Raw genomic sequence first — 27,959 nt, forward strand, 5'->3', positions numbered from 1 at the left:
ACCAGACTCCTGTAATGTTCTGCATAGAAATCCAATGCTCACACTGATACTGAGACATTATACATTCTTATCCACTTGAAACAGAGCACTTCTCATGCTCTGTATCATGTGTGAAACTCGAGGCTCGGGGGCCAAATCCAGCCCGCCATAGTTTTTTGTGTGGCCCTCTAAATAGAGGGACACATGACTAGAAGCTTCAAGATGAGAGTTGTGTCTTAAATATGATCTTGTCAGTCAAATCAAAGCAGTTTTTATCCATTTACTCCCAAATTACATCAATTAGTCCGTTCAGTTTTTTGAGATTCCTTGATTGTGGAAATTCACATAAAATCAACACATCCCCGCACTTTATTTAGGGTTGTCGCAATAAGCAACAAAACAATTAATCACGTGATAAATGGAAACAAACTAAATAATTTCCATTTGCATGATTTCTCTTTTTTTTCTTTCCTGTAAAAACTGGATAAGTCTTTCAACTAGCGCTATTTTGAAGGACTTCATAATTCATCTTATTTAATTCTGTGCTTTTGTTTGTTTTTGATATTTAAAATGTCTTTGAGTTCCAGTGTTAAATGTTCTCTAAAATTTAAAGTTAGTAGATTTTTGAGAATGCGTTCTTGCATTGTTATGACATCAAAATTATATTACTTGAAAATGATCTCAAAGCAACAATATTATCGTTTATCTCGATAACTTCTGGGACAATTTATTGTTGAACAAAATTTATTGTGACTGGCCTACTAATACATAATTGTGACTTAAAGCTGGACTATATGGCTGAAAGATTTATCACCATATAAAAGTTTCATATCAGTCAATATCAATAATTGACTGTCAATAATTATTAATTAGTTTTTGTTTTAAATACCTGAAATATTGCCAAACTGGTGGCGTGACCTTTTTCTGTTTTGTTCAACGCCGTTGTATTTTATCTTTAAGCAGTTATAAGGCACGGTGGGGAACATTAAACTGCTGCTGCGCAAGGTACTCAGCAGGTTGTTGCTAGGTAACCAAAGGGTGAGTGTGTTGCTAGGTAACCAAAAATGAATCAATTGATTCCACCAAACCTGCTTAGCTCTCTGTGAGAGGTTGAGTAGCTAAAGCTTTTTGTTTTCCTACATCTCCCAGAGTTCATGAATATTATATGAGATCATCTATTGATATAGACACTCGTCTATTGTGATATATATTATTGATTAACTGTACTTTTTTTTTGCAAACTTTCTTCAAAAATGGTCAAAAACATCAGGTCTATGTGATGCTTTCTCCCACCTGCAGGTGGCGGTACTTCTTGATTCTACTAAGCCTTACTCAGCCTTACTTGATGTCACGTTATAGTCCGTGATCAATGTGGAGAGTAACTAAAAGTCGCACTTAAAGTCACACATTAGCGCAAATATTTATAAATTAGCATCACAAAATCTGTGATTTTTATTGCAAAAAAATCACAAAAATAATCATGAAATCCTAGAGTGACTAATCAATGGGAAAGATGTTTGACATGATTTGATTTTAAGAAATACTTATTGCATGCAGATACAGCTATGTATTGGTATTTTAACAGTTTAATGGTTTTATCAATGCATCTGGCACCACAAACCCTAGAGGACATCCATGATCTTGATTCGGCCCAAAATGATGAGTTTGACACTCTTTACGAAGCTCAGGCTTCGCTCAGAGTTATTTGGCATTTTGTGACCAACTACAGGTGACCCCCTCCACCCCCGCTGACAACTGCCTGCTCCGTTTTTTCTTTACATCTGTAAAAGCTTAGAAGCACTTATACATCACAGAGCAAAGCTACAGGGACTGCTAGCTGTTAGCCGTGAGTATGTGTCTCTCTCTGAAATTTAAATAGGCTTTTTAACCTTAAGCTCTCATCCTCTGGGCCCAGTGGGGGCAGCTCTCAGGAGCACTTTTAAAAAGCCTACAAGAGTCGCTTATTCATTTGCTACAAGCACTACAAATAATAAAAAAAAAGATTTAACATTAGCGCGGCGCTCATAGGAAATATGAGTTGGTGTTGTGTGTCAGGGACTTATGAAGGCTGAGCATATGTCTGCCGTGTTGTAGCAAGTGTGTACATGTACAATAGATTACCGTATGTTATAGTTCTTTAGCTGGTTTTGACAAATGTCAGACTATTTGCTGCAGGCTGTGTCTTTGAACTAAACTGGATTTTTTTTTTTTTTTTACGTCTCTGTAACAGAAATGTTCTCAAACTCAGATATTGGGCGCTTTGTGAAATTATTCACATTCATTCACATTATTTCACTTCATTAAAACCCCAACCAAATGAATTTGACACTCTTTACGAATGTATTTAGATGGTCAGGTAGACCAATTCAATTGAAAGAAACTTTTATAAAATGTCATCTTCAAAGAGTCATTGTGGATGGTGATGCTATGGGAAGGAAAGACTTCCAGTAGCAGTTGGTGTCGCCACAAATCTTTAGATTGTTGTTTAACAAGTCTCCTGACTATCTTACAATGTGGGTCAAAATCCTGGCAGCAGAAACGATATTTCACAGTAACATGGACGACATCATCAGTTGTTGGCAATTACAGCTAACCAACCTCATTTGCTTTTGGAAACCCAAACTGAGCGATGTTGCAGTCGGGAATATAATCTTCGCCCTATCTGATAGTTGGAAGACATTGGTTGAATTTGATGTGCATCATAACTTTCCAAAAATATAAAAAAGTGAGAGCAAAAATCCTGGAATAATTGTCCAAAAATCAATGTTTCACCCAGAAACATCAACAGAAGTTTACACAAAACAAATCAGAACCAGCATAGCAGAGCTACTCCAACATGTTGCCATCATGAACGGCACACTTCTCTAATGTAGCACTGAGAATGTGATACAAGTTGCTTTTAGTGATATTTGGAACATAGATGTGATATTTGTTCTGTTTTATTTTACCTCCAAAAGAACTTTAATATAACCATGTTCCAATTCTAAGTTTTAAAAAAGAGTTATTTGCTAAGTGATACGCTGAGTGACTTTGCTAACAATTACCATTGCAATCTGATGGTAATAAATTTCTCACTAAATTGTAGCTGCATTGTGTACAACAGTGTGCTGCAGATTAATGACAAAAATAATCAGAAATGCAAATAAACTGTCGCTGTTTACATCGGCTAATTTTGTACACAAGATGACCATGTAAGATTTTGAGGTCTGGATTGGTGAGATATTTATAACTTTATTCAAATAGAATTATGATTTTTAGGGACTTTGTTGATAATTCTGTCTTGGAAATTTCAACTTCTGAGTTCAAATGAAATACAGTACAGACCAAAAGTTTGGACACACCTTCTAATTCAATGGGTTTTCTTTATTTTCATGACTATTTATAAGGCAAGAAATCCCACTTATTAACCTGACAGGGCACACCTATGAAGTGAAAACCATTTCAGGTGACGACCTCTTGAAGCTCATCAAGAAAATGCAGAGTGTGTGCAAAGCAGTAATCACAGCAAAAGGTTGCTACTTTGAAGAAACTAGAATATAAGGGGTATTTTCAGTTGTTTTACACTTTTTTGTTTAGTGCATATTTCCACATGTTATTCATAGTTTTGATGCCTTCAGTGTGAATCTACAATGTCAATAGTCATGAAAATAAAGGAAACTCATTGAATTAAAAGGTGTGTCCAAACTTTTGGTCTGTACTGTACATTATTAAACTGTGTCCTTCAAAGGCCAGTGGAAAAGTTTTTTATTTTTATTAAAGTTTTAAGGACTTGTTTTGCTGTGGTATTGAAAAGTCTCTCGATTTACAGTCAAATATTTTAGGTCAAAGCAGACTAATATGTTAGCATCACCCAGACTTATCTCCGATAGATAATCTATGGCAAGATTTGAAAATTGATTGTCAGACACTCCCCATCCAAGCTGACTGATCTGTTTCGCAAGAACATTTGCTTAAAAAGTCTTGATTTGTGAACGTGGTGCAGACATGTCTCAGCAAATTTAAAGCTTTGATTGCATTGACAAGAGAGATTGAAGGCATTTTTCATTTCAAACCAGCCATTTTGTCTCCGTTTTGGAAATATGCTCTACTTTTTTTAATTTTTTTTATCTATCTCATAAAGCCACATTGAAGCTAGTGTTTACAACAGAACAGAGCTGTAAGGGAAGATGACACTTTTTCTGAGTCCACAACACCAACATTGACCACATAATGGAGCCCTGATGTTAAGTGTTGACAGTGAAGCACAGACTCTGCCGCCAAGTGCAAAAAAAAAGAAAAAAAAGTGAAATGGCGTAGATGAGCAAGAAGATTATAAAATAACCCGACACTTGTGCTGTTGATGAGCAACAGGTTTTTCTTTGTTTTCCTTCTGTTTGTTTGATTGTGTTTTTGTAGAGCAGAAGACAGAATGAGCCACAGATCTGAGGCCCAAACTCCTAGGAGAGGGCTTGTTTCTAACTGCTTTACACTGTAAACACACGACAGGCCACGCCTCTTTCGGTACGCCGTGCCAAGCCACAGGAATTCCCTCTCTCTGTTTTTCTCTCTTGTCTTTCTATTCCAGTCTCTCTCCCTCTTTCCCTCCTTCCCGCCTTCCCCGACAGGCCAATGGGAGAGGCCTGCAGGGCGACTACTGAACCAGCAGGATCCTCTGCTCTCTTTCTGTCGTCTGTAGGACGCTACATGCTAAATTTCTTCCTTTTGTCCTCTTCTCATGGAGAGCTCTCTTCTGTGGGAACCCAAGACTGTGCTGTGAATGTGTTGAAATTTCGCCACTGAAGTGTGGTGACTGAGCAGAGGAAGGGATTGTTGTAATTAGGCTTATTTACAGATGGACACTCCTCTTCTTTTCTGTCACGTGTCTGTCGTCTCTCTTTTCCTCTGTTCAATCCTGCATGCAGGGATTGTGCTCTGGTGTTGTTGGAGACACCTGGGCCAATCTTGCTTTGATTCCATAATCCATGTCTCATGCTGTAGATTAGCCCCCCTCCATGTAAAAGACACCTCTGGCTTTTTATTTAATTCACTGCTAAGAATAGATCTCTGACTCAGTAGCCTAATAACCATGCACAGCATTTACTGCGGCGCTGCTCCTGCCTGCATGAACCTGTCTGCGTGTGTTTATGTACGCTCTTCTACCTGTGTGTGCACACTTAATTGTATTTAAGTGTTTTTGCCGTATGTAAGTGCAAGCTCGTACATTTTGTGGGTAAGCTGCGACTCTGTTAGGCTGTTGATGCATGCTTTAAGTGGGTGTCCTCACTCAGGGGACTCAGGGGCTTGACTAAACCACAGAGCAGCGAGGTTTTTCAAATCATCACACACTTTATGGTTGAGTAGAATAAAAATAGGTTGTGGTGAGAAACTTGAGACATAAAAGCCTGTTTTATGACTTCATTAAACAACATTTATGTTTCTGTGGCACTGTGTTTTTGATTAGCATTGTCGAGCTGATTACGTAGATGTGCTCGAGTCTATATCCTCAGCTGCTCATTCAGTTTTTTCTTCACGCTAACAAGCACTGCTAACAAACTCTTTGTACCACAGAGTTTCTATGCAGTCAGAAAAAGAATGCAAAAGTATCAAATTAGACCCCCAACCTCACATAGTCTGGATAATGAGGGATAAAAAACCTAGTTTGGAAAATTTTTCCGTTTATAGATTATTTCTTTTTCCATTTTCTAAAAGTTCCCCATCTGTGTATCTGTTCATCCATCCATCCATCCATCCATCCATCCATCCATCCATCCATCCATCCATCCATCCATCCATCCATCCATCCATTCATCCACATGCTTACTTACACATAGTTACACTTACATACTTACACTCTGTTTTTTGTACATGCAAGTAAGTACGTACATGCACTTACTTGCATACACCTACTTATATTTATATACCCTCAATTAAACTTACATACTTTTAGATACACATTCTTATACATACTTATTTACCATTGTGTACTTTTACTTACACTAACCTTTATATACTCTTACACATACATACTTTTACATACTTGCATGTACGTACACATATTTGCGTACTCATAATTACACTCACACTTGCATACTTTTACTCACACCTACATACATTTACTTAAAGAAGTACTTTTACGTACACTCATGTACACATACTTGCACCTACTTATTCACATTTACATTTAATTACTTTTACTTAAACTTGTACTTAGACTTTTGTACACTTAGTTACTTACTTACACTAGCATACTTTTACATGCACACGCCTACACATATTTACTTTTACTTGCATACTTTTTACCTCCACCTATTTTTGTATTTTTACTTACATAGTTACGTCCTTTCACCTGTCTTGCTATCCTAAAAGAATGTCCAGAGCTGTAATGTTGAATTTGGACATATTGACACACAAACACAGTGTGGGAACCCTGGTACCAGTGCAGGAGCCAAGCTCCATTCTAATGGCTTAATGTATCTGGGCTCTAACTCTGCGTCCTGGAAGTGAACCAACATGTTTGTCAGCGGGCCAAACATCAGTCTGAGCAGAGGAAGAAGTCAGGGCTGCCCTGGTTTCCCCAGCTCCTGTGGAGGCTGTGTGGCAGCTCGCTGCGTCTCTGCAGAAACACTAGAGGCTTCAGTCCACCGCCGCTGCTGCTGCTGGGAGGCAGGATGTTGGCAGGGCCAGGTCTGCCTGAAGACTCTGCTGCTGCTGTCTCATTGTGCTCAGCACAGAGCCCGCTCTGTTCCGATCGCAGTGATGAGCAGAAGCCACCATGCTGCACTCAGTCATGGATCAGCACACACAGACAGGCTCACGCAGACACACACCAGTCTTAAAATACCAGGCTCTTCTCCTCCACTGCAGCAGCCATCAGTGCATTACTGCCATTCCTTTCTGGCAAAACAAACCTCAGCACACAGGCTAACCTCTCTGGGATTTATCACATTCATTATCTGGATTGTGCTTACTGTTGTCCTCAGAGTCTGATGAGCACTTTATTAGGCGTCGGTGGGGGGAACAGAACCTTCTTAGATGATAATTAAGATTGTCGTCCTGAAGTGCTTCAGCTAGTTTCGCTCCTACACTGAAAGGTCAGCGTCTCGGCTGCACTGAAATCCTTTGTTAGCTGTCCCAAACCGATTTGCGCTCGGTGAGCAGATGTGGCTGACATTGCCAGTGCCCTGACCTTTAGCGGTGGGAATGTCTGAGCTGTTTCCAGACTCCCTTTTACAAAACCCCCCAGTGGCTGTGGACTGCGTTAAGCAGCACCCTGTGGCTCCCATACCCCCCGAAAAAAACCACACACACCCAAAGGGCTTTATGGTTTTTATATAAATTTAATTATTTAATGTCTTCTTTTTCTTATGCGTTTGTGTGTTAATGTTTTTCAGGTGGCGTTGTACAACACAGACCAGGAAGGTAGCGATAGTCCGAGAAGCAGCCTTAACAACAGCCTGTCTGATCAGAGTCTAGCCTCTGTCAATCTCAACAGTGTGGGCAGCGTTCACAGCTACACACCGGTAAGAACAATGTCATATTTGTCTGTTTGGAAAACAGATTTCTAGAAGTGCAAAAAGATTCAAAGCACCAGCTTGTATCTCAAACTGTGTTATTTCTTTTAATGTGAGGTACAAGCCACGCATGATCACAATCATCTGTAATAACACATTGATGTAACGGGGGCATATGCTGGTTGTTTCACCCCTTCGCTGTTTAAAAAAAAATAAAATGTAGTTTTTTGGGGGTTTTTTACATAACCAGAGATGTTTTTGTGTCCCACTTTGCCGGCAGCTCAAGTAAAGTACTTTTTTACATCCTGATCCTAATCTGCTTTAAGGAAGTGTGGTTAAGTTTTATATCAGTCATATTTTACGAGAAATTTCTGCATTTTATAATCTCTAAAATTCATGGAAATGTTTAACTTTAAATGATAATAAAAGGGTGTGTATTTAAATGAATACAAATTGATGTTAACGCTTGGCTACAAAATTGAGGTAAAACTGACCTACTACCAAAAAAAAACTATGTAATAAACGTTAATGTTTTTATTTCTTATGCCTCTGAGAAATTCCTCCTTTTTTGCATTTTCCTTCCAAGGAGCCAGACTTCCCTGGAAATATCAAGTTGTGTTGATTTATAGTTCACCAGGCTTTCAGGAGTACCTTTAGTTTTTTTTTTTTTCAACTAATCACTTGCTGGCTTTTTCATGAAGGATGTTTTAAGTCAGACCTTTGGATAGACAATAGACAGACATAAAGGCCAACTAAACTGAACCAGTGACATCTCTACAAATAACAGGCAAGTTAACAGACAGTTTTAACATTTTACTAATTACTGCCAATCTTAAATGGTGGTTTATTTATTTTATTAGTTGAATTTGTAGAAAAATATCAAAGATATTATTAAATCATTACCAATGTAGTGATTCAGTGAACGTTATTAACTGAAAACTTGACATACAGATAATTGACATGTTGAAGAATGATGCATTTCTCAGCTTTTTTTCAGTTCTTGTGGATTATTAACCCAGATGCTTTGCCTTTATTTCTCCACATTACTTATTTTTAATCACATTACTATGGTGTAATGCAAGAACTGCAGGTCTATAATTTAAGATACCAGTTTTTTTGTTTTATTTTTCTGCTATCAGGCGGTAAATTATTCATAACTGACCGCTTGGCCAGATGCCTTGGTGTTAAATTTATCTTTAAATTCCTAAACTTTTCAACAAAGGATGTCTTGGCAGATGAAGTGTCTGATTCGATATGAAAGGAACCGGGTTAGAAAAGCAAAACTAAACTGCCAACGAATGCCAATTTCTCCTACATGTTTTTTACAATAAACCACTTTATCAGTGTGCTCACTGAAGGAGATTGTATACCACCAATGTGTGGGAAAGATTTAATGAGAAACAAATCATCAGAAGTGCAAAAACTACTTTTTTATTGCACCTATCACTAAGTTTTACATTTTAGGCAGACATATTGGATATATTTAACTTTTCAGAACCCTTTTCTTTATCTTTCCAGCTTCAGACTTGCATCCTGTCCTTCAACCAGTCCTATGATCCATTTTCCTTATTCCCAAGTCTTGCTGCACTATTTTAAAATGTCTGCCAGTGCAATGCTACTTGGAAATCCTATTTATGGAGGTGAAGCTTGCACTGTGGGAGTTTGACAGAACCAGCAAATAAAACATAAATGAACCAGAACACATGAATTATATCTGTTAATGATGTGTTTAATATTGAGGTTGCTTTTATCTGCTTTGCGTAGACATGCACCGATCCAGTATAAATATCTTTATCAGCCCTGATACTGAAAAATGTTCTAGATCGGGTATTTGTGACAATCTGCCCAATTCATAGGGGCAGATCTATTCAGTCTAATTCTATGGTTCGTGCTATGAGCGACGTCAAGATTTATTTATGTTATATATATTTAGAATTCCTAATTGTACTTTCTGAACAAATTGAAACAAAGTTTGTTCATTTTTTACCAAGGTTGTCAATCGATTGTTTTTGTCCATTTCAGTTTCTTTATTATTCATTTTACGTTGGCTGTTATACTCTTAATTGCACTGATTGAACAAATTAAAGTTACTACATGTTCAACCAAGCTATTAGTGTAGCTACTAGCTATTGTGAACCTATTATTGTACTTAAGTGTGCTGTACTGGTGCAGAGTTACCACATAAATTTGTAAATCAGTACTTTTATGTCTGTTTTTAAAAAAAAAAGAAACGTTTGAAGTCAATTCAGCACAGTTTCTCTGTATTGGATCGGTATCAGCTGATTCTAAACCACAGATATTTTTATCAGTATCGAAAGAAAGAAAAGTGGATCGTGCATTGCTAAAACAGATCTGAAAATGTTACAAATGTTGCCATTTTAGTCCCGAATTGAAGAGCTTACCAACAGTCTTTATTCTCAGAAGACAACAGACTTCAGTAAAAAGAAAGAACATATCAAGGAAATAAATAAGAATCAAAGTAGAGCTGACAGAGGTAAAATTTGGAAAATGTGTTTTAAATTGATTGCCAGTATTCAGTATCTGTTCATATCTAACAGCACAATAAATCTCAGGAAATTCTGATCTGACCTGTTTTGGTGGTCAGTCCTTTTTCTGTAGATTCCCCTGCCTAAGAACAATTTTAAATAAATTAATGTATATTTCTCTCATCGGGTTTTCCAGAAGCTAAGACCCGTCTTAAGGAACCTGCAAATCAGCACGCAGCGTTAAAAAATAAATCTAAGGTTTTAAATAGTTGCTTTGCTTGTTTTCAACCCATTTTGGTTTTGGCAGATAGCGATTAACTCCAAGATTTCTGATGAGAATCCTGTATGATTAATAATTTGTTTCTGCAGGGGAAATAGAGGAAGGCCATTGTACAAACATAAGATATGTCTTAAAATCTCTTTGCTGCTTATGAAATTCAGCAAAGTTTAAGTTTCTCGATCAAACTTGAACTGGAACTGTTGGCCTGAAGTGCACTATTCCACTTCTGGAACTGTGCAAAAAAAAAAAATTATTTGCGATAAAGCTGCCAAAATCCAAAACCCCACAGAAATCCTGAAGGAATATTGATCAATAGCAAGAAAGCAGAGCGTAAATTAATTAAAGGTGCTTTAAAACTTTTGCACTGTAGCGTTTTTCTTTTTAGTTCAGAGTAGTAAATTGTACATTTTCATCAATAGTTTTTATCTGCTGGAGAGCCACGGTTCAAAAAGGAATAAAAACGAAACCCTGTGAGTCGTACAAAGCGGTCTGTATCCTGTATGAGAGTTGATGGGAAAGCCCCAGGAGGTTTTGTTCAGAGGAGCCAGCTGCAGACGGCAATAGACCGAGGTTCAGGGTGGACATGAGCGAGAGTACAACATCAGGAACAGGGTTAAGAGAAACAAAGAAAATTGCGCTCGCTCCTGGAAGCCAGACAAAGAGAAGCTCTCCCTCTGATGTCCTCCCACCAGAGATGCCCCCTCTTTGGTGTGGTCCTCCCTGCATCCTGGAGTGCTCCCCGCTCCAGGCGCCGAGCATCGATCGGCTCAGCCTGATGGATGCGCTCACGCTCGCTCGCCCGCCCGCCTGCTCCTGCTTTCTCTTTCTCTTTTTCTCTCCCAGACTAAGCGGCAGCTCTCAGTAAACACTCTGGCTTTATTATCACCTCTTCACTCATCTCCAAGCCAGTCTGCAAGCCACACATTTCAGCAGCCTGTCCACATTTTAGAAGAGGAAGATGTTAGGATCAAAAATTGAACACGACCTCTCTTGTATAGCGAGCCCACAGTGGACACAGGTCAGGTTTCTGCTGTGTGAAATAGGACTGTGTCTGCCTTGCTGCCCTTGCTGCGGTGAATCTCTCAGACAAGCCCTTAGCTGGAGGGAACAGTGCTTCTGTCTCACACCTAGAGGCGGTGTGTTACATTGACTGCCCACACAAATACATGGATAAAATGGCTGCTTATTTGTTCAAGGTATTGCTATTGATTTTGTTTTAAATACATTTTGCTCGGCCACCAGAGTATCGGCTTTATGTCCGTTTGAGTTGCTCTCTTAATGCTGTGTGAGCCAAGGCGGTAAGCACTGACCTGCATTGTTGTGGTGTACGTAATTTGTTCTTTATGTTGCATGAGGGACGCATCTTCAGGCTGAAAAACGATAGTCGCAGCTTCGCAGAATGGAGATATCATTGAGTTTTATCACTGATTTGCATGAAATATTTCACAGGTTGTTTTTTCCGTTTCTGTTGCACCGTGGCAGCTGCAGTGCCTTCCAAAAATTATTCCAACAACGCAACAAACAGAAACTTATATGTACAACCACGCAAACATTCTGACTTTATGGCAATTTGCAGAATATTGTGAATATTTCTGGACTTCTGGAGGAAGCGGATTTGAACCGCTGCACTCACTGTGCAGGAAGCAAACAAAAATCCATCAACTCTGATCAACTTTTCTGTCCTTGCTGAAGAACGACTTCCCCACAACATGATGCTGCCACCCCCATGTTTCATAGTGGTGACAATCTATTCATAATGTGCAGATGAGACCAAAACTTTACCTTTGGCTTATTTTGGATTTCTTCTTGCATCTCTTTGACCAAAATTGCAACATTTCTTATTTTCAGCTGCTGAGATTCACTTACACACTCCGCTACGTCAAACGATCCAAGAAACCTTTTAACCTCCTCACTTGTGGTGACGATGCACCAAGATCTGCTGAAGGAAACGACACAAAAACCTCAGAAGAAGACACTGAGCACAATTTCCTTCTTCACAAACTGTAAACAAAAATGAAGTGGCATCAGATTTTAGTGATTATAGGATTTTTCTTGTCGTTTGTAAAAGACCAAGAACCATTTCCCCCTCTAGTGCCTGACACATGCGTTGGTTCTGATTGTATTTACCCACAATGCCCTGTGCTGTAGTCCACTTCCTGCTTTTGTAGCAGTTTCTGGCCTGTCTGGCATTCAAACATGCATTTAAACCTCTCCAGAGTTCAATTCAAATCAACTGAGACCTAGGTTTTTAGTCGGACCAGAGTTCGCTTCTTTGGTCCACTTCAGAGTTCGATTGTGCGTTCACACCTCCCCAATCGAACCAAATTTTCTAGACCAGTGCACTAGAGTTTGATTAAAGCAGACCAAACCGGCCTGGTGTCGATGTTGGCCTAAAATAAAGACCGATTCATGAAGTGCATAACTAAAAGTTATTAAATAATCCAACGGAGTTGTTGATCTCTGCAGCTCCTGCTGCTGTGTAGTAGCTGCTTCTCCAATTAACGCTCTCCCTGTCTGGCCGGTCAGCTCACGTTGACTTTGTAGGGGGGTTTTCTAGATGATGAATTGAACAGCAATGCGTGACATGTTTTTTATAGGTTAGGATATTGCTTTACAACCTCACCTTGCTCTAAATTTTCTCCACAGCCGGATTTCTTTTCCTGTGTGCTGTTTATCATGATGCCGTTTTTTACAAATGTTCACTAACAAACCTCTGAAGCCTTCGCACAACAGCTACAGGCGGCTGAATACATATCATGCTCTACTTTTTTTAATATATAATTTATGTCTGTTTAACCATCTTTCCAGCAGTAGTTCCTTTCACATGTTAAACATTAAACCCACCTTCTCCCTTGTCTCCCACCATCTCCCCAGGTGACCAGTCATCCGGAGCCCGTGTCCCAGTCGATGAGCCTGCAGCAGCCCCCCCAGTCCCAGTACAGCATGCCAGACAGGGAAAAGCAGCTCCCGTTCTCAGACTTCGAAGATCTCAGTGCCTCCTTCCGCAGCCTTTACAAGTCTGTTTTTGAGCAGTCCTTCAGCCAACAAGGTGAGCGGCCTCTCGAGGGCGCTGGGGGGAAATCTATCATCGAGCCGAAGACCCTAGAAGCGATTTTCCTAATGTGGGCTTGTTCTTAACAGCTGGGGCTATAGAGAGTCTTTAGGAACTAATGAGGTTTACTCTAAGTGTGCAGGTATTCAGCTCGGCTCACTTGGCTTTAATCCAAACCTTTACAGAGGACTTTCAAGCTTTCAAGCTCTTGCCAGGGAAATGCTAAGACTTATCTATTTATTTAAAGCTGGAGTCTGAGAGTTCATGCTTTAAATATTTTATTGCAGGACATAAAGAGATACGACTGCACTTTTTATTGTTAATTTTTTACTTTTTATTTTCACCCTTATGTGAAAGTTAAAAGCATCTGGTCGCGCTTCAAACGGAGGGGAAGAGCTTATTGGCAGCCCAAAAATTCCTAGTTACATTGATGGGATTTTTTTTTTTAGCTTTTTAATGCATAACAAGGCAAAGAAAAAATCAGAATCCCTGCAGAGGAAAAAGCAGTTTTGTGTATAATCTGATTGACTGATGAACATGGGGCACTTGACAAGCGAGTCAGGAGGAAAGCAGACTGAGCTTTCTGTGGATAACCCACTTTCACAAATCAAATGCATTTCATGCTAATGAGAGTCTGCTTTAATCCATCATCTTTGTTTTATTAGTTAAAACTGTTACCTTTTTTTTTCTTTTTACGTGCATAAAAGTGAAATCTCTTTCAGACAAGCTCCTGCAATTAAAGAGCGTAAATAATCGAGCTTGGAGGATTTCACACTCTGCCGCTGTGGACAGTGAGCTAATTCACTGGCTTTGATAATAGGTAATGAGCTCGCATTATTATTCTGGTGCCATGTTAATTGCTTTCTGTATTTCCCTGGTTGGACAATGGGCTTTCTGTACCGATAAGAGATGCACCTTTGTCACCCCTGCGGCGATTGTGGAGGTGCGGGGCCCGGAGTCGGATCTGAAAGCCCTCCAGTGGAATGGGTTCGCGGTGCCAAAACTGTGAAGGACGGGGCCTCTTAAGGGCCCCTCCCCACCGCTCGGATGATTGCAATGGGCTGCGCAGATGTTCGTGCTGCTTAAAGACCTGCACAACCAGATAGTCAGAGATGATACAGGACTCTGAGGAGGATAGAGAGCAGCAGTTCCAGCTTGTGAAACGTCCAATAACCGAAGCTGAGTCATTCCCTGACGCAACAAAATGGCAACTGGTCTTTCTCAAATGTTGACGCTCCTGCAGCAGCTCTCCATTAAAAACCCTAACATGCTTCCAGGATCAGTTATTTTCAGATATTCCCTGAGTTGATTACTTTTTATGAAATAACCAAAGATTAAAATCTAGCATAAACTGAATTTGCATTGATGATGATTTTATGAGGGATTCAAATCCTTGCTGCTCAGAGTTTGAAAGAAGTGAAAGTAAACAGTGAGAGAGAGCCTAACAACATTACTATCCACTTTTCACGTCTGCATTCTAATGTATTGTTTGCAATTACAAGGCCTAGCAAAAGTATTCACACCCCTGGAACTTTTCCATATTTTATCACATCAAAACCACAAAAGTTTTCAATGTTTCTTACTGGGATTTTATCACAAAGCATTGAATAAACATGAAGCCGGAGAAAACTAACAGCTGGTTTTTAGTGCAGTTACAGCCAAAAGTGGTGCGGTTTGTCTGTAACTGATTTTTTTTATCTACGGACTGATATTTGGTGTTCTTACTTTATAATACTAATTAAAAAACATTAATTTATATGGTGAAAAAATTCTAATTAAAAATATATTGACTTATTTTTGCATTTTTTATTTTACCTCCAACTTTCTGAGGCCCCCTAGCGCCCCCTACTGGCCCTTCACTTTGAAATAAACTTAATTAATTTATTTCAAATCTCTGGAGGCAGTGGTAACACTGGATTTTGTTTAGAGGCGTCAGAGTACAGGGAACAGACGACAAATGTAAACAAAATAAGGCTGGACAATAAATCAATAGCTATATACAGTATATATCTATATATATCTTGCCATAGACACGTGATCCGATAAAATGTTGAATAATTAAACTGAACTCTGATCCAGAACCGCACAGCATTCTGGGAGGTGTAGGCAGAGGACAGGCTTTAGCCACCCAACTAACCTAACAGCAAGATAAGGAAGATTAGTGGAATCAACTCACTCAGTCACTCTTTGGTTACCTAGCAACTCAGTCACTCTTTGGTTACCTAGCAACCTGTTGAGTAACTGGTTTGGCTGTTTGGTGCCTTATAACTGCTTAAAAATAAAATAAACAATTGTGTGGAGTTAGTACAACTTCTCTAGAGGAACATGTGGATAAAACAGGAAAGGTCAGGTCTCTAGTTTGGCAGCATTTTATATATTTAAACAAAAAAGGCTAATCAATAATTATTGATATTGACTTATATGAAACAGTTATATCAGGGGTTTGCAGCTTTTACCATATTTAAAGACCCATTTTTGCCCCCAGTCCAGGTAAATAAAACTCATTTAGAGCCACAAGTGTTACATGACCTTTTGATTAGACATTTTTAAATTTTTAGTTAAAAATATGTCAAATATTCTTTCCACTATGGGAAATTTATTTTTATAGAACCACCATTTTATTTCTATTTTTAGGTTTTAATACACAGAAAAAGAAACATTTTTAGCCAAAAGAGATGGATGTAACTCTTTCATTGGCAAAAGAAAAGCACATTGTTTTCAACCTAATGACAGGATAATTAGATATAAGAATTTATCATGTTAATGTCTTTCTGTTGTGGAAATTCAATTAAAATTTTCAAAGAAAAAACTGCTAAACGTTTAAGCTGTTTTTATGTCTGTATTTAAAAGTGTCAGTTGGTTTTATTTATCATCTTCAGCCAAAGTTATTAAGAGCCATTGGTGAAGGTCCAAAGAGCCCCTGGCTTTTGTCGTAGTTTGTTTTTCAGCAATATCACCCAGCACTAAAACAAAATCCCTCTGATTATTTTTAGATTTATTTTTATCCACTTTCACTTGATTCTCTACTTTATATTGGTCTATTGTTTTAAATTCCAGTAAAGTACATTGAGGTTTGTGGTGGTAACGTCTCGACGGTAGTGCCATACACTGCGAGGTTGCCTAAGTCTCTGATTGTTTGCATGTCCTCAGAGTTTGTGTGTGTGTGTGTGTGTGGTCTGTGTTTCAGGTCTGATGGGCATGCCGTCGGATAACTCCCAGCAGACCCACACCTCCTGCTCCTATCAGCACTCCCCCAGTGGCACCATCAACACTCAGAACAGCCTGTCAAACAACCAGCCCAACAACCACCACAACAACCACCCCGCCAACAGCGGCCAGGTTCCCCTGTCCCACCCGGCCCAGGCCCACCCCGGCCACGGATCGCCCCACGCCCAACACCTCTCGCAGCACAACCAACACGGCCAGCACCCGCAGCACGCCACGCACTCCCAGCACGGCCAGCACCCGACCCACGGCCAGCACCCGCAGCAGCAGCACACGGCGCACACGCAGCACAACCAGCACAACCAGCACCCCTCCCAACACGGACAGCAGCACCAGAGCCTCTCCCACCCGCAACAGATGGCCTGCAACACAGGTGAGACCCTCCGTCTCTTTCTGCTGGACCGGCGTCTGCTTTTGTTTTCCCTTTGTTTGAATTCATCACATGGATGGATGAAGGCGCTCAGGTGCAATCATGATCGTGTTTGGAGGTGATCCTCCCTGTTTCGCCAGAGAGCTCAAAGAAAACAATTTAATTTCTTAAACAGTAAATTATCTTTTAATTTATTACCTTTGGTGCGGAGAACAAAGCCATGCTGAAGCCCTGACTTCAGCATGATTTATAGAGACACTGGCTCCTCCTAGTGGCCACTTCCAGGAACTGTTCGACCGTCAGATTAGTTGATGTCTCCTCTTTCGTTTGGCTCCAGATTACCGCAAGCACAAATGCAAAAACGTGACTGCAGTGAAAATGCATAATGTGGCCTTACAGTCTGTTAAAATAAAATAAAATAAAAAACAGTTGTTATTCAGCAGCTTGGTGCCAGCAAACCCGTAATTCCTCCAGAATTAAATTTGATTTTATGACTTCTTAATTTTATGCTCTTCTTAGAGTTACAGATATGATGTTCTGTGTTTGTGTTGCAGGTTTACGGTCTGAGTGGTACCCGAATCTGGATGCCCTGAAAGAAAGCTGTCGTATCGCCAGCAGCTACAACTGGGCTGATGTCGACCTTTCTCCTTTCCAAGGTCTGTTGCACTAATAAACCCTGCACCATTAGTTTATATTCCAACCTGCACTCAGGATTTTATTATTCATAATAGGACTGTCACTACAGCCAATTTTGCTGGCCGTTAAATCGTGCCATAAGTTGTTGGGATAAACGATAATGTTGTTGTTTTGAGACAGTTTTGAAGTAATATAATGATAATGCCATAATGATGCAAGAACACATTGTCAAATTGATAAACTTTGGAACTGGAAAACATTTTACATAATCAAAATAAATTAAAAAAACAAGAGAAACAACAAAAAATTAATTATGAAGTCTCTGTAAACAGAATTCTCCTTAAAAAAGAGCTAGTTGAGACCAAAACACCAAACTGAAGACTTTTGTCATCCAGTTTCAAAAAATCTGAATAGTATAAACATAGTTTTTGTTTGTAATTCCATTAATTTGAAAAGGATTAGGATAAAGAATTACTCAGTTTCCAACTAATTTGATTTAAAAAGTGAAACTTTTTATAGTTCGAAACCCAGCTCAATAGTTTTTAATGGTTTATTTTGTTTTTTACAACTAATGACAACCCAAAATTCACCTTATCAGAAAATTACAGGAGGAAAAACAAAAAACAAGTTATTTTAATACAGACATGTCAGCTTTCTGAAAAAGCAGCCATTACTTGGTCGAGACCTTTTCATTCAGTCATATCATCGAAGTATCTTCAAACACTCTCCAGAAGCAGTCAGTCTTGAACTTATCTGACGATACCTCTGACTGAAGACAGTTGCTGTATGTCTCATGATGACATAGAATGCTAACACCTCCACATCCAGTGACAGAATTATCAGCATATATCATCAGCTCTAGGCAAAGACTGCTAATCCACCTCATTTGCTTTTGCTGTTCCTCTGTAAATCTGTCTGGCTGTATGGTTTGAAAACAGAGCCATGGAGTCGAGCTCATTTGAGCTTTGAGATGCTAATCAGTTGCTCCGAGTTGTTTAAAGAAATAACAGAAATTATTTTATTGCCATGGCATAACAACTGTTCAAAAGTAAAATTACAGGGAATAATTGTCCCAAAAAAACTTTTTTTGGGGGACAATAAAAAACAGCAATGTCTTGGCCAAAAAAATGAACAAAAGATTTAATTTTTTTAAAATATACTCTGCCACAATTCATGGCAGAGTAGATATGCAGGAATTAGCACAATAGCTAAATTCATTCTTTGTCCTAAGACAAGCAAGCAGAAAAAGCCAAACAAAGCAAAAAAAAAAAAAAATGAACAAATGAAAACATTTACACAAGAAATAACTGATGAACAGACAGAAAAGTTATGAAAACAGGATAAAATTAGGATCAAATCAGAACAAACGTAGCAGATCTGCTCCAACATGAGCAACATTCAGCTTGACTTACTGCATCAATGCGGCGTGGCACGGAGGTGATCAGGAGGCTTTCATAGCGACCTTTAGGTCATCTTCATCATATCTTCCTCTCCGTAATGCTTCACTTTGAGTTCAGCTCTGGGTGATTGTGTCTACATAACATTTCTACATTAATAATCCAGCTAAGTCCTGTATCATATGAATTTTTATTTTTGTTTGCTTCAAGTCAAAACAAACATTAGAAATAAATCAGTGATGAATCCACACAGCGAGACTCACCTGAGAGTGATCTGGACTCCAGATTAATTTCCTCTGATGTTAAAAGCAGAGGCTGGATGTACAGCTCTGCTCCAGCCTTTGATTGAGTGCTGATGTGTCGGCACTCCAGAGTTGATTACAACTTTAATTAAACTGAGCTCTTCAATTAAATAACACCGCCTTCAACTTTAATTACCAAAACACCCAGCTCAGCAGGTCAGTTTATCCAATTAAGAGTCAAGGAATGCAAGGTAGGATGTTTTTTAAATATCACCCACTGAAGGTTGCTGATATGATGAATATATGCTGCAGACATGTTGTCCGTTTGCTACGTTACATTCTTTGGAAAGCCAACTGTTCCAGTTTTCATTCATTTCCAAAAATGTTGCATTTGTCTCCAAAGGTTTAAGAGAAAGCATGAGACAGGCTGAGCTGAACAATTGGTGCCTTGAACCCACTCAGATTGCGGACCTCTGCTCGTCCATCAACCAGTTCTTTGCTCGTACCGGTGTCATTCAGCAGCAGGGGGCGGTACAGAGTCCTGTGTGTCACGGCGCCATGCACACCAACAAACCCGGCCAGCACCTCAACACAGGTCCGTACGCCTGCAGAAACTTAAAGTTGTTTATGTTTTAAAAAGTGATTTATTTGGAGTGTCTGTGCTAAGAATGGGTTGTGTAGATGAATTAAATAACGTGAAATAATCACAAACGTCATCGCAAGGCACTTTACAGGACAAATGGGTCGCATTTATATTGGTAGTAAGAAAGAAAGAGACTACATGTAGAATCACTGATCCGGTTCTACTTTTTAAAGAAAAAGAAAAATAAACAGCACATTAATACCACCAAATGATGTTAAAATGGAGAGTAGTAGGAGAAAATGACAGAGCCTAAAGTGAACAGTGAACTATACGTACTGTTTTATGTTGACATTGTTTTGTTTTGTTAATATACGATGTTATAGATTCAGTATTGCTGAATATCAGAGAATGCTTCTGATTGTTTTTAATTTAATCATCAGGAAACCTCTACATGGACACAAGACAGAGTATGCCCCCCATGATGGGTCCCCCCGGATACCCCCACATGCCCCCCATGAGCAACACGGGACCCACAATGACAGGTAGCGTTTTCACCCCATAAATACCCCAGATACGCTGCTCTGAGAAATCATTCCCTCTTCATACCGCTTAAACCTTTTCCACTTTTTAATAATGTCAGACCTCAATGTGGCGTTTGGATTTAGGGTTTTTCACAAACCAAAACCATTCATAATTTCAAAAAGATCTGCAAACACAAAATGTTTACTGATAAAATTGAGAGAGCTGAACCTCCACTCTAAGGCTGAGTCGATTAATCAGATTGTAGATTTTATTCCTTATCAATTCTCATTGAGTTAGGAAATAGACTCTTTAATTCAAGATATGCACCATGTTATATTTGATTCAAACTAAATTAAAACTAACTTAAGCAATAAGAATCCCTCTGTCAAATAAACATTTTTAACATCAACAGTTTTTATGCTTTTAACATAATAAATTAGCCTCATCGGAAAATATATTCTAATTTATTTAATATGACTGCAAATATTAATGAGATGGAGATTATTCATAACATTAATACAATAAGTAGTTTAACGTTTCCTTGGAGATGCTGCGCTCAAAGCTCCGCCCCCCTCCAGAGTCACCACATGTTGCTAAGCAACATATCAACACTTTACATTTGTACAAATCAGTTCCATGCTGTGTGGTCAACCGTTTGAGGATGTTGGATGAATTTCTCCTTTTATTGTGATTAAAGATCTAAACATGCTGCTTCTGCTGCGACGCCATCTTGGACATTTTCTTAAGCAAAATGCAGAGCATGTGCAACATGTCATCACGCAAATACGTCACACATTAACCGATGAGGAATCTATTCAACTGAACTAGAGGACAAATAAAATAATTTCTTCCTAGTTTGGTCACAATTAGAGAGAAGTGAAGATGTAGCTGCATCCATCAAGGCAGGTGATAAACTCAGAAATTAAAAATGCAGCAGATTGAACCGGCTGCAGTGTGAAGTACAGAGAGGATAAAAATAAAACCTTTGACAACTGCAGACACCTCAAGGCTGCATACGGGAGTTTCACCAGACAAAGAGGTGATCTGCACTGGTTGCTAGTTGTAAATAACTTTATAAGCCTAATTGTAAATAGTTTAAATTATAATAATGTATTCTTGCCTGTTCTGAAGGCAACATGCGCAGTAGAGTGACGTCCACTGATAATCCCTCTATTGAAAATGAGTGAAGAACAGTCAAATAGTCCAAAGAAAATATCAAAACCCTGGAGAACTGTCGTTCAAAAACTTCAAAATAACTCAAAAACTTTGGCTTCTTAAAGTGAAACAACAACAATCTGCCATGTTTGATGCTTGTTTCCTTCAGGACACCATGCACAGATGAACCAGCAGCACATGATACCTTCCAGGACCTTCCAGATGCATCGCATGCAAGCCGACGACATCCAGGACGATTTCGACTGGGACTCCATCGTCTAGACGCTCCACTTCCCCGTTAAAGCAAGTCCAAGCCGATGGAGGAGGAGGGGGGGCGAAACCCGGAGGAGGCCAGGCTGAGCCGACGAGGCCGCAGGTTGTGTGATGCAGAGGAACGTTTGACACGGTGAAAAACCCCACAGACTTCAGAGTCCTGACAATTGTCCACACGGCGAACCATAACCAGAAAATGTTACTTTGAAGACAATCATGTTTAGTCAGACCTGTTCTCGTCTGGAGACGAGTGGAGCTCAGTAACAGTGAACCTCCTCAGCCAGCCCCCTCCTCTTACCCAGAACATCCTCTTCCTGCCACACCCCCCCACCCGCCCCCTGACCCCTCTGCTCCTTAACTGTCATGTGATTTGAGCGACGTGTTCAGCTTGTAATTCTTCTCGTGTCGACATAGGCCTCAGCTGCCTCTAAGATGAAGTTCTCTCTCTCCAACTTTCTCTCCCCTCTGTTTATTTTTTTGTGTTTATGATATTTTACTTCATAAACACATTTCATTCATGTTTCTTTGTTTTTATTTTTTTTAAGAAAACACAGGCCGTCTGTCTCTGTGAGTAACGTGATGGTGCTCGTTGGTCGCTTCTGGGGAAAACAGGTTTACAAATGTTTAAAATCTGAACAGGGTGTTTTGTTTTGTTTTGTTTTGTTTGTTTTTATCCCCACTGGTTTGATTTTATTTTATTTGTTTTAAAACCAGGAGTTGAGCCGGAGAGGGATCCCACAGGGTGCTGTGTCCGGCTCTCTGTGTGTCATGGGAGAACAGAGACTCTCATCGTTCGCTCTTAAACACTTAAAGATGAATGAATTTTGATATCGAGAAGATAAAACCAGGAGTGTGAAAACAGATCTTTAAATTGAATCTGCATCTTGTGAAGTTTAGAGTTGTTTAGATTCGTAAGAGAAACTGTAGCACCTTTAGAAATTCAACAAAACTCAAACTGTTTTAGTCTCTATTGTTCACTAAATAAGATGCTACCACTCAAAAACCATTAGATAATCTGTAAGAATTATGATTCGTCTGAGTTAGGTTTTATTTGGATGAAGATTCAAGAATTTTTTTACTGTCATACCATTTCTACTTGTTTGTGGTAGGAAATATGGACTCAGGTCACAGATTAAGAAATTTAATACATAAGTAGATTAATAATAAAGATCAGTCTGAACCTCCATTAAAATCTGTTATTCAGCCACAGAAACGTCTGAAACTTCACCTCAGATCCCAAATAATAAATATATTAATACTAGACCAACATCTGCAAGAAAACATAAAGAGAGAAAAAATGATTAAACTAACGTTTCATTCAGGGAAAACATACTTCAGTGAGATTTTATTTAATGATCAATAGGGCACTACCTGATTAATCATGACTCAATTATTGAAATAATTAACTAATTTAGTAATCGATTGTTAGTAATCGATTGATCATTAACTCGAGTATACAGACGGCAAAGCAGTAATTAAGCCAAAACTGTGTTAAAAATACACACATTTTGCATTTAAGATAAAAAAATATTATTTTCTGTAAATATAGTCTCCATAAGTGGTAGATTTAGCTTAATCTGGTTCAAATTATGTAAAAACTCAGATTAAGCACCAATTATTAAGCGGTTCATCCAGAAATAGTCAGCAGATGTTGAGGGAAAGGGCTGAGCTTTTCACATGCTCTCATTAAAAATATTAAACTTCAGATTCATCCTTTGATACAAATGATTCGTTAATGATGCTATTATTGCTTTTTAAGCAATAAAAATTTAATATATTCTAATTTAAAAAAGGAATTGCATTCTTTATTTGCATCTTTTTATGCTTAGGTCAAAGATCTGCAGAATATGGCCATTTTTTTTTCAGATTTGTTCAATAGAACAATTGATTATTGAAATAATCAGCCCAAATGATCAATAGTAAAGTATCTGTTTGTGAACATTAGAGACATTTTGATGCTCCCTGCAGAGTCTGATGTGATCAGGACAGGATAAAATTCACATGTCGGTGGAACAGATGAGGCGTTTGTGGGAGTTTGTTGTTGTTGTTGTTTTTTTATATATTGTAATTTTAGGGCTCCGATTGTTGGCTGCACTCACCTCGGCTCTGTGTGAGCATGAAGCACACGGTGAAGGAGGCGCAGGCGGCTCACGCAGGCAGACCCAGGAGGTTTTCTCAAGCACAGAGCAGTGGAGCGACCCGAAGGTTCTCCAGAACCGGCTCCGCGGTCAGACCGCTGCTGGCCTAAAGAGACACTATGGTTAGAGGAGGATGAGCCCTTTGCACATGAGTACCTTTTGTTTACTTGGCTTCCAGATGCAAAGCCGATCCCGTTTTATCCCGCGACTCGCTGCCGTCCTGCAGCGGCCGCTCTGATTGGCCGCTTTCCTGCACTGCATCGGGTTTTACCGTTCTGGTGCTCTCCAGCTGCAACACTGTGTCTCTGTTTGAAGGAGTAGCATGATGTTTCTGGGATTATATTCAGGCTTTTTAATCTGGGAGTTGAGAAATTAACAAATCGGTTTAGCATAAAGACTGAAAACTGTTGTCCAGATTAGAGGTGCACCAATTTATCAGAGCCGATTCCACAGTACTTACCAACCAACTCTTCCACTTTCTTCCTCTATTCAGCAACATTTCATACAAAATAAATCGGTATCGGCAGTTCAGGCTTTTTAAAGATCGGCAATCTACGATCGGCCTAAAAACTGCAATCGGTGCGCCCCTACTCTAAATAAACCTGCAAGATTTAATCTGATTAGGTTTATTCTCGGTTTAAAGGACTGAGAATAAATAAATAAAACAAACCTGGTTCATGTTTGGTGATAAATCAAATTTTACAAAGTGAAGGGGATTATTTTCATATCGGATTTTAATAAATAGCACATGCAAACGTTTACCTCAACCTGCACTGAGCAGACTTTTCCTGACAGATTCTGATTTTAATCATGTTAAAGAACTAGAGCACATAGAGTAGAAAACATTACCTGCAGGTTGTCACAATTAAAAATTTTACTGGACGATAAATTGTCCCAGAAGTTATTGTAATAAACGATAATATTGTTTTGAGACCATTTTCAATTAGTATAATGTCATAATAATAATAATGAAATAACAGATTTTCAAAGATCAATAAACTTTAAATTCTAATAAATATTTTACACTGGAAATGGAAAACATTGTAAATCAAGTCAAATTGTATTTATATAGCACATTTTCAGCAGCAAGGCATTTCAAAGTGCTTTACATCATTACAAACACAGAAACACAAAGCAACATAGAATCAACAATCAAAACACGACATTAAGTCAAATTCCATCAATAAATTTGTAATTGATTATAAATAAACAAAACAACAAATTAAATGATTTATAAATTAAACAAAACAAAAGTTTAGTTTAGTCTAAACAAAACTGTGCTTCATAAAAAGCTTCAGCTGAGACCAAAACACCAGACTGAAGACTTTTATCGTCCAGTGTGAGAAAGAACAAATCATGCAAATACAAGTTATTGATTTTTTTTTTAATTGATTATGCGATTAATTGATTTATTGTGACAGACCTGCCTGCGGGTTCCTGTGTTTGAATCCTACAGAAAATAAATCGATCATTTGCATTTATGAGAGTTAGTTTGGTTTGTATCTAAAGTCCTTAAAAGTTCTTGATATTCAAACTGCGTAGTTTTGTAATAAAGTCCAATCTAACGTTTAGCTGAAAACCTAAATTTGGAAAGCATTATTTACAGCTGAAACCAGATACCTAATAAAAACAATTTTTTTCCTCACAGTCTGAATTTAAATCAGATCCAACTTTTCTTATTTTTAGATCAGTTAAAATTTCATAATTTATTTTAACATTTTGCAATATTTTAGCTGCAGAATATCAAATGCTACCACAAAACTTAATTAACAGCAGTAATAAATTATATCACATAGCAGAGGATTGAACCTTTTTTAGTTTATTTGTATTTTATGTCCAGGAAAATTTTAAAACATTTGAAAAGTGAATTTTTAGTTTGGTAAAATGTACGAACCCTGATTTATGCATGAATTTGTTTATGATTAATATTAATCTAAAAAGTGCAGGTACAAACCGAATATTTAATATTTTGATAAAGTCGATCGGTATCGATCTCTGGCTGGTTGATCGGTGCGTCTCCTGGTTTCCTCTCAGTAAATTAATTTGTCACTAAACCTAAATTTATTTAGCTTTTAAATCCATTAAATTGTTTTAATGTCTGGAGCTTAAGCACAATATTTTTACCCTCGGTTTGTTTCCAGTCTTTATTCTAACCAAACATCAGATCACGTTAACCTGAACTAGTTTGTTTTATTTTATTTAACGGGGTTTTGCCTCCTGCTGTTGCTGTGCTGTTTGACTTCGTATTAAAATGACAATCATTGATTTTTCTCATTTTTAAAATATCACAATATGTTGAGAAAATGAGGCACTTTGAGATCGAACAGTTTATTTTATTGTTTTAGTTCAGTTGAACATTACAGAACCAAATTATGTAGATTTTTCTTTTTTTTGCCTGGTTTATACTGTGGATCGTAGATCTTGAACACCCAGAAGCTGCACTGTGCAGAAGAAAATCAAAGTTCTCTGATTTAAGCTTATAAAACTGCCATTTCTTAACGCATTCTCTCTGTTTTTAACCTGCCAGTCTCGTGTGTTCGCCTCTGCTCCTCTCTCGCTCATGTTTTGTGTTTCTATCAAACTAATTTCTCGGAACCGAGTCGCGAATCTTCTGGGAGGTCGGCACGGGGTCACGGCGACGCCTTTCAGCTCTTCCGGGCGAAGACTGAGGAAACGGACTTTTGCACGAACTCACCCGCTGACGGGAGACGATTGGATGAAAGGGGAAAGAAAAAACAAAAAAAGGGAAAAGGTGAAGAAACGACTGGATCCCAGTTTTTACATTTTGTCCGTTTGTGTGCGTTCTTGTGGAAGTTTTTACTTTTCATCTTCCTGTTTTGTTTTTTTAAATACAGCTGGACATGTACCTGCCAGAGAGATTATTATTATTATTATTGTTATTATTATTATTATTGGGGAGAAAAAAACAATAAAAAAATAATAAACCTTGTTACAACATTGGAGAGAACTGCCAACATCTACTGCTGATTGGGGCCTGTTTTATTCAGTGCTGGTGTGTTGTTGTGCTTGTACAGAATGTGTCTTTTCAATCATCCCCTGTTTTCTCCTGGGGGGGGGATTCATAAGAGAGAGGCGGGAAAAGAATATTTTGTTATTGTCCTATCAGAGGGTGACAGTATGTATATATCTATATTGTATATATGTGATGAAAACGCGTTGGCTTTTTGTGTGACACTACCTTTTACCTGTACTTATGGTTCTACATTCAGTGTTTTCAGTGTTGAAAGTATATATTTGGTTTGTGTTTTTATTTTGTAGTTTTTGTTTTTATTTCGTCTTTGTCATTTCTTTTCCTTTTGTTTTTTTTTTTGTCTCCCTGTTTGTTTGTTTACTGCACGGTTTATTACTTTTGTTGTCCGATGAGGTGACACAGCTACTCTTTGTATTTGTTTAGTGCTGTAAAATAACTCAAGTGTTATTAGAAAATTGTCGATACCAACGCCCGACCCGACCCATCCTCCCCTTCCCCCAATATGCATGAATGGCACTTAAAGAAATAAAATATGGTAACTCCACTGTGGAATAATGTGATATTTGAGCTTGTTTTTTTTCTTCCAGGTATTCAAATGCATTGAACATTTAAAAGTGGCTGAATGGAGAATATATCCATAATCCGAGGTGTAGATTTTTAGTTTTACATCCAATAAAAGTGAATTTTAATTGTAATTATTTTAATACTCACTAGGAAGGTGGTTTCTTTTAGTTCAGAAGGTTATTACATACTGATTAATTTTAATATTTTAGCTCAATTTCATGATTCTGACTTAGATCAATCAACAGCCTGCAGTAACATTTCTTATAAAATTAGAATATTGAATGTTTTGATATTCTGCTAACTATGCCCTGGTGTTTACTGCAGAATAAAGACTTTAACAGATGAACAAACCAAAACTCCTTGACGCAAATTAAAGGAGAAAGTGGACAAACTCTTCAATGTTTGTCCTTTTCGCAAGAATGCCACTGAAAAGATTTTTTAAAAAGTATGAAATGTAAAACATCCTTACAAATATAAACATGTATAAGTTTTATATAATAAATAATGTGAATAAAATATAAAAGCAGATTATTGATAACGGTGCAAATGTAAACATGTGGAAGTTGACAGTATTT

At 38.3% G+C, this 27,959-nt stretch overlaps 1 protein-coding gene across 1 annotated transcript in view; it reads left to right on the forward strand.

Annotated features, from left to right (window-relative positions):
* Positions 1 to 27,364, forward strand: part of foxj3 (forkhead box J3) — a 108,531-nt gene extending 81,167 nt beyond the window's left edge. The window contains exons 6-12 of the mRNA XM_028002840.1: positions 7,350 to 7,478; positions 13,110 to 13,284; positions 16,475 to 16,885; positions 17,437 to 17,538; positions 19,561 to 19,752; positions 20,181 to 20,282; positions 21,587 to 27,364. Of these exons, the coding sequence (XP_027858641.1) occupies positions 7,350 to 7,478; positions 13,110 to 13,284; positions 16,475 to 16,885; positions 17,437 to 17,538; positions 19,561 to 19,752; positions 20,181 to 20,282; positions 21,587 to 21,699 (1,224 nt within the window). The 3' untranslated portion in view covers positions 21,700 to 27,364. The remainder of the gene's footprint in view (positions 1 to 7,349; positions 7,479 to 13,109; positions 13,285 to 16,474; positions 16,886 to 17,436; positions 17,539 to 19,560; positions 19,753 to 20,180; positions 20,283 to 21,586) is intronic.
* The last annotated feature ends 595 nt before the right edge of the window (positions 27,365 to 27,959 follow it).

This window comes from Xiphophorus couchianus, chromosome 20 (assembly GCF_001444195.1).
Source record: "Xiphophorus couchianus chromosome 20, X_couchianus-1.0, whole genome shotgun sequence".
NCBI classification, from domain to species: domain Eukaryota; kingdom Metazoa; phylum Chordata; class Actinopteri; order Cyprinodontiformes; family Poeciliidae; genus Xiphophorus; species Xiphophorus couchianus.